Source organism: Morus notabilis, unplaced genomic scaffold (assembly GCF_000414095.1).
Source record: "Morus notabilis unplaced genomic scaffold, ASM41409v2 Scaffold1466, whole genome shotgun sequence".
NCBI lineage: Eukaryota > Viridiplantae > Streptophyta > Magnoliopsida > Rosales > Moraceae > Morus > Morus notabilis.
In genome coordinates, this window is record NW_010358451.1 from 24331 (window position 1) to 31407 (window position 7077).

The following is a 7077-nucleotide window of genomic DNA, read 5'->3' on the forward strand; positions in this document are numbered from 1 at the left end:
TTTAAAGAAAATGATTTTAAAGAAATAGCATGAGAATGCTATTAAGTTTTTCCAATGATTTTGGAAATGAGATTTCAAAGCGTATCAATTCTTAAAATGAAATATTTTAAGGAATGATACAATGCATGGTGGCCACAAAGATCGGGATGTGGGAATCGCATCCTTGGGGGTAGGTCCCGAAACCCATACGGATCCGCTTCTTGTTTAGTGGAATTATGGCTCTGCACTTTTCATTAGATAGACATTTTTACTGCTTCTTGTTTAGTGGTATGATGAGCTGCACACTTTTATTATACAGACATATCCTATTATGTGAGTATTTCCTTTTTTTTCAAAAAAAAGGGATGATCGGTTCCGGGTGTATATCTTTGGACCGTGAGTACCTTTATTTTAAATGCTTTATAAAATTATATCCTACTGGGCCTTTCGCTCACCTTTTTCTGTTTTCAAATGTATTAAACCCCTCCTCTAGAGTTAGCGGTTTAGATTTGCAGCGTGACAAGTGGATGCCAATGGATTGAAGATGCGAGATTCGAAGCGGTACATTTGTTTCGGATTTACGGTTTTAAATTCTGAGATGTATTGTATTTCTGTATGCAAACTGTATTGGTCGACATTGTCCCTGAGTTATACTATTTTTCTTGGACTTAATGGACTGTTTTAAATATTATTTGTGAAAGAAAGTCTCCGGAGCAAATTATATTGATATTTATGTAATTATTTTGTGATTTAGTTAAACAGTCCAGTTTAATTAAGTTAAATTTTAAAATAATCACGGCCCTATCCTTAGGGACGTGACAAAACCACTCCCACAAGGGACAGGAAAGTATTACGGGGAAGCACAGAGCCGTAATAGAAGACTAATTAGCTTAGTGAACAGTGCTAATTAGTGTGCTTCGCCTGGGCCTACCGAAGGAGAGCACTTGAGTGCTTCTAGTTGTGAAGGAAACCCCCTGGGTGAAGGAAGCCCAATATAAAGGAGAAAGACCCCCAGCAAGGGAGGGGTTCGAAAAAACTCTAGCTGAGAACAAAAATTGTAAATTGTAACTTACCCTAAACAAAGAAATACAAGATTATAATGGATGTAGCTCTAAAATTTATAGAGTGAACCACTATAAATTTCCTGGCGTCATTTACATATTCGATTCTTAGTAAATACACACACACACACGGCCAGTAACCCGAGAGAAAACTGAGAGGTAATCCGGTCAGTTTTTTGTTGGCGAAATTTGACCGTCAACAATTGGCGACTCCGCTGGGGACTGAAAGCGTTCGACCCCCAACAACATAGTGACAACCCACTGTCCGTCTGAGAAATAACAGGATGAAAGGAGATCTACGCCCGGACGGATACGAAGTTCCACCTCCAGACGCGCCACGGCCAGATCCGATGCAGATTCCATTCAAAAATAAATGGGGTCCAAAGAATCAAAAACCCCCAATTTTCATCAAGGTTTCACCAAATCCCATTCAGATTCCATTCGAAAACAAAAATTCAAACCAAAAATCATCAAACTCGACTAAAACAAGTTCCACAAAGCTAAATCTAAAAATCTAAAGTAAGTTTGAAAGAGTTTTACCTCGATCCAAGCTTTGATGTTGAAATCCTCTTGGAAACCTCCGTTTTTGGTTTAAATCCGGCCCTTGAGAAAGGAAACTTTGAGAGAGAGAGAGGGAGAGATGAACGGGAGAGAGAAAGAGAGAGTGTGAGGGAGAGAGCTCAGGAGATTGAGAGAGGGAAAGAGAGAGAGTGTTGAGACAAAGAGAGAGAGAGAGGAAGAGTAATGTGAGGAAGGGAAAGGAAAAAAAAAAGGAAATAAGGAAAAGGAAAAGGAGAAATAGAAGGAAAAGAAAATTAGGAAAAATATTAAGGAAAAATAAATAAAATAAATAGGGGTAAAATTGCAAATACTAAAAATAAATTTAAAAGCTCATGATTAATTAAGAAAGTAAATTTAGGCACACTAATAAACCACAATTACCATAATTAAACAAGTTTAATTTCGGAGGGCGTTACATTCTACCCCCCTTAAGAAATTTCGTCCCTGAAATTGAAATTTACCTCAAGATATGAACAGATACGGATATCGTTCCTGTATCGTCATTTCCAATTCCCACGTTGCTTCCTCAATGCCATGGTGTTGCCACAACACCTTCACCAATAGTATCTCACGTCGACGTAGGCTTTTCATCTTCCGGTCAAGAATCTATACGGGTGCTTCCTCGTAAGTCGTGTCATACTGGATCGGCACGTCATACCATTGCACAATGGCTTCTGGATCAGGTTGACACTTCCGAAGCATAGAAACATGGAACACATTGTGCACGTGAGACAATTCTGGAGGAAGATCGAGGCGGTAAGCAACGACACTGACTTGTTGTGTGATCTAAAATGGCCCGATGTACCTCCGCGCGAGTTTTCCTTTCACACCCAAACGAGTAACTCTTTTGTGTGGTGAGACTCTTAATAAGACAAAATTGCCCCCTGAGAACTCTAAGGGTCTACGCCTCCTATCAGCATAACTCTTCTGACGACTCTGAGCCATTAACAGTCGTTCTCAAACCACGGCTACTTTCTCATTATTCTCTTGGATAACATCCGGTCCAAGGGTCAGTCGATCTTCTGACTCAAGCTAACAAACTGGCGATCTGCAAGGTCTGCCATACAACGCTTTGAATGGGGCCATCCCAATGCTACTCTAATAACTGTTGTTGTAGGCGAACTCAGCTAAATGAAGATACTTCTTCCAGTTTCCACCAAAATCTAGAATGCAAGCACGAAGCATGTCCTCCAAAATCTGAATAACTCTCTTAGATTGTCCATCAGTCTGAGGATGAAATGCGGTGGTGAAATTCAGTTCGGTTCCCATGGCTTCTTGGAAACTTCTCTAATATCTAGCGTTGAAACGAGTGTCATGATCTGATGTGATAGACAACAGAACTCCGTGAAGTCTGACAACGTGCTCCAGATACAACTCTGCTAGAACTTTCCTGGAATAAGTCGCACAAAAGGGAATGAAGTGCGCGGACTTTGTTAACCTATCCACAATGACCTATATAGCATCATGCTGATGTTCAGTCCTCGGCAATCCCATTAGAAAATCCATCGTAATGTGTTCCCACTTCCATTCAGGAACAGGAAGAGGCTACAGTTCTCTAGCAGGTTTCTGATGTTCAGCCTTGAGTCGAAGACAAGTCGCACATTCTGACACATATTGGCGAACCTCCTTCTTCATACCTCTCCACCAATACTGCCTTTTTAGGTCTTGATACATCTTGGTACTCCCAGGGTGAATAGCGAACCTCGATTTGTGAGCCTCGTGAAGGATTGTCTTCTTTATCTCATCCACTTGAGGAACGGTAAGGCGATTCCTGAAGTAGAGCGTTCCATCTTTCTGAATATTCCATTCGTCTAGTTTTTCTCCATTATGAACTCAAGTCTAAATTCCTTGAAGATGCGAATCCTGCCATTAGTTCTGCTTGACTTGCAGTATAAGAATTGGCATTGAAACCATGTTGTACACCATAGCTTGGTTAGAAGCCTCATAATACTGAAGATTATAGTCGCCTACAATTGCACTCCGTTTCCAATCTTCCAATGCCAAAGATGCTAGAATTCTTGGAGTCTTTCTGCTGAGAGCGTCTGCTACCACGTTGGCTTTTCTAGGATGATACTGCAAGGTGAAGTCATAATCCTCCATGTATGCCATCCATCTTCTCTATCTCAGATTTAAGTCCTTCTGAGTGAACAGATACTTTAGACTCTTATGATCGGAGAAGATCTGGAATTGTACTCCATAAAGGTAGCATCTCCATATTTTGAGAGCAAAAATCACTGCTGCTAACTCTAGATCATGCGTGGGGTAGTTCTGTTCATGTGGCTTCAGTTGACGAGATGCATAGGCCACAACATGTCCATTTTGCATCAGAACACACCCAAGTCCTTGTCTTGATGCATCGAAATACACCTCGTACAACTCATCGCTATTAGGAATCGTCAGAATCGGCGCACTGGTTAGCCTAGTCCTCAGTTCTTGGAATGCATGTTCACAATCGGCATCCCATTCAAACATGACTTCCTTTTTAGTCAACCGAGTCATTAGAGCAGCAATACTCAAAAAATCCTTTACAAATCGTCGATAATACCCCGCAAGTCCTAGGAAGCTTCGAATTTCGGCTACGTTCTTTGGTTGTTCCCATTGTAGCACCGTTTCAATCTTTGAGGGATCCACTAAAATTCCTTGTCCAGATATAACATGCCCAAGGAACTTGACTTCTGTCAACCAGAAATCACATTTCTTCTCTTTCTTTGCATAAAGTTGGTGCTCTCGAAGAGTCTAGAGAACGATCCTCAAATGTTGCTCATGCTCTTCCCAAGTCTTTGAATAAACCAGGATGTCATCAATGAAGACTATCACAAACTGGTCTAAATATGGGCGGAAGACTCAATTCATTAAGTCCATAAAAGCGGCAGGAGCATTCGTCAATCCAAAAGGCATTACTAAGAACTCATAATGCCCATAGAGAGTCCTGAAAGCTATCTTTGGAATATCATCTTCCCTAATCTTCAACTAATGATACCCGGATCTCAAGTCGATTTTTGAGTAATATCGTGATCCTCCAAGTTGATCGAATAACTCATCGATCCTCGACAATGGGTACTTATTCTTCACGGTAACCCTATTCAATTGTCGGTAGTCTATGCACAACCGAAGGGATTCGTTGTGCTTTTTCACAAACAAGACAGGTGCACCCCACGGGGAAATGTTGTTTCTGATGAATCCCTTTTCTGCCAACTCTCCGAGCTGTTTCCTTAGCTCTTTCATCTCCACAGGCACCATTCGATACAGAGCAATAGAAATCAGAGTTGTTTCCGGAAGTAAGTCGATGCAAAACTTGATCTCCCGGTCAGTCGGTAAACTAGGCAACTCATCAGGGAATACATCTGCATATTCATCGACCACGGGGACCTCAACATTCTCCCCGGTGATACTGGATTCACCCTCTAATGCCGAAAGGAATGAGAAACAAGCTAAATTCTGCCGTCCTCCGACACTATGCCTCAGTACTCATTCTTCAGTAACCGGGTTAACACCTCCTTGATACGTCACTGTCGTGCCAGAACTGGTAGTCAAGGTAACTCTCATACGGTGGCAATCAACAATCGCCCCATATCTTGACAACTAATCCATTCCAAGCACCACATCAAACTGATTCATGGGAAGGATTATCAAATCTGCCTTTAATTTCTCACTCCCAATCGTGATCACACACGACCTACATATACTAATCACCTCCACACGTCCCAATGGAGAGCTTATAAACATTGAAGTCTCTACGTCATCGAGTTTCAAACCTAAAATTTTCACAAAAGTAATGGAAACAAAAGAGTGCGTAGCACCAGTGTCGAAAAAAGCTCGCGCAAAAGAGTGAGAGATAGGTACCATACCCTCGATGACTGGGTTTCCGGCATGAGCTCCAGAACTTCCCCCGGCCATGGTATGCACCTGCCCCAGTGCTTTTCCCTTTCCTCTCTCGTTGTTGTTAGGCCTCTGGTTTCCAGGCCTATATTGTTGCTGCGGTGGGGTAGACTGTACTGATAGGGAAGCCTATGGCCAGAAATAAGAGTAGTTTGGCGGACGGAAGATCGGTGCAGGAGGAATTGACATCTGTACAGGCAACTGGGGCTGATAGAAAGGCGTGAACTGTGGAAGTCTGTCTTGACTAGGAGCAATACCCCTTTGATTCTGCGGTGATTGCTGAGTCTGTTGGTTCACCTGTTGGCCCCTAATAGGACAGTTCCTTTTGATATGCCCTAGTTCCCCACAATGGTGGCACTTGAAGCTATAGGGTCCACTCTTCCCACTTCCCGAAGAGCCACTGCTACCACTAGGCACTCCCCCACTACCTTGCCCTTAATCACGGCTTTTTCGATTACTCCTTTGGGGTCCTCTTGAGGTTCTTCCTAAAGCTTCTCGATCTTGGAGAAAGGCGATGTGCTCTTGTTCAATAGAGATGGCTGCTGCAACCAAGTCACTATAGACTCGATGCCTTAAAGCTACCACTGATTTTCGGATCACACCCTTAAGACCTTTCTCGAACTTTAGGCACTTCATGCGCTCCGATTCAATCAAGGAAGGAGCAAAATGAGACAATTCATTGAACCTAGCCTCGTATTCCCTCACTGTCATATCCCCTTGCTGTAGGCCCATGAATTCCATGGCCTTTTCATCTCGATAGCTTTGGGGAAAGAATTGCTCATTAAAAAGTGCTTCGAATTGTTCCCAAGTCATCCTCTCTACATCATGCATTCGCCGGATATGCTTCCACCACGCACCTGCAGGACCTTCAAACTTAAAAGCTACAAACTCCACCCAATACTCATCCGGTACTCCCATGGTACTTAGATGCTTAGACACCGATTCGAACCAATACTCAGCTTCCTGGGGTCCACCCACGCTAGTGAAAGGAATTGAACTACGCCTGTACTCACAGAAGTAGTTTTGTTTTCTGTCCTCCGCAGGACGTTCATTTTGGGCTCTAGTAGCCATCCCCTGGAAGGCGGCGTACATGGCTTCCATGAATTGCTCATTCGGCATCGCAGCCGGGTTAGGGTTTCTACAGTGCGGCGGCATTCTTTTATCTGATAAGAAAGCTAGACTATTTTAGTGGTTTCCTGATGTCATTCATGTATGCATAATTCCAAACCCTAAGGTTCTAAGCCAAGGGCTCTGATACCAAGTCTTGTCACGCCCCCAAACCGGGGTTAGTGACGTGGAGGCTCGTTTAGAAACTTAAACCTATTTGAGAGAGTGATTAGCAATTAACGTTGCAAATAATTTAATTTTTTAAATCCAAAACATCCAGGTATTTCCAAACGAGCCCCCTTTTTTTTTCAGGAGAAATTTAATTTCAAGAACGGTGGTGGAATTTCCAACCAAACCAGTTTAAAACCACGTCCCAAAGAAAGCTAGACTGTTTTAGTGGTTTCCTGATGTCATTCATGTATGCATAATTCCAAACCCTAAGGTTCTAAGCCAAGGGCTCTGATACCAAGTCTTGTCACGCCCCCAAACC

General features: G+C 42.7%; 1 protein-coding gene across 1 annotated transcript; it reads right to left on the minus strand.

Moving 5' to 3' along the window:
• Positions 1–5915: 5915 nt before the first annotated feature.
• Positions 5916–6599, minus strand: LOC112090518. The gene has a single exon (XM_024162007.1). It carries the CDS (start codon positions 6597–6599, stop codon positions 5916–5918), a length of 684 nt encoding a protein of 227 aa, XP_024017775.1.
• Between the last annotated feature and the right edge of the window lie 478 nt (positions 6600–7077).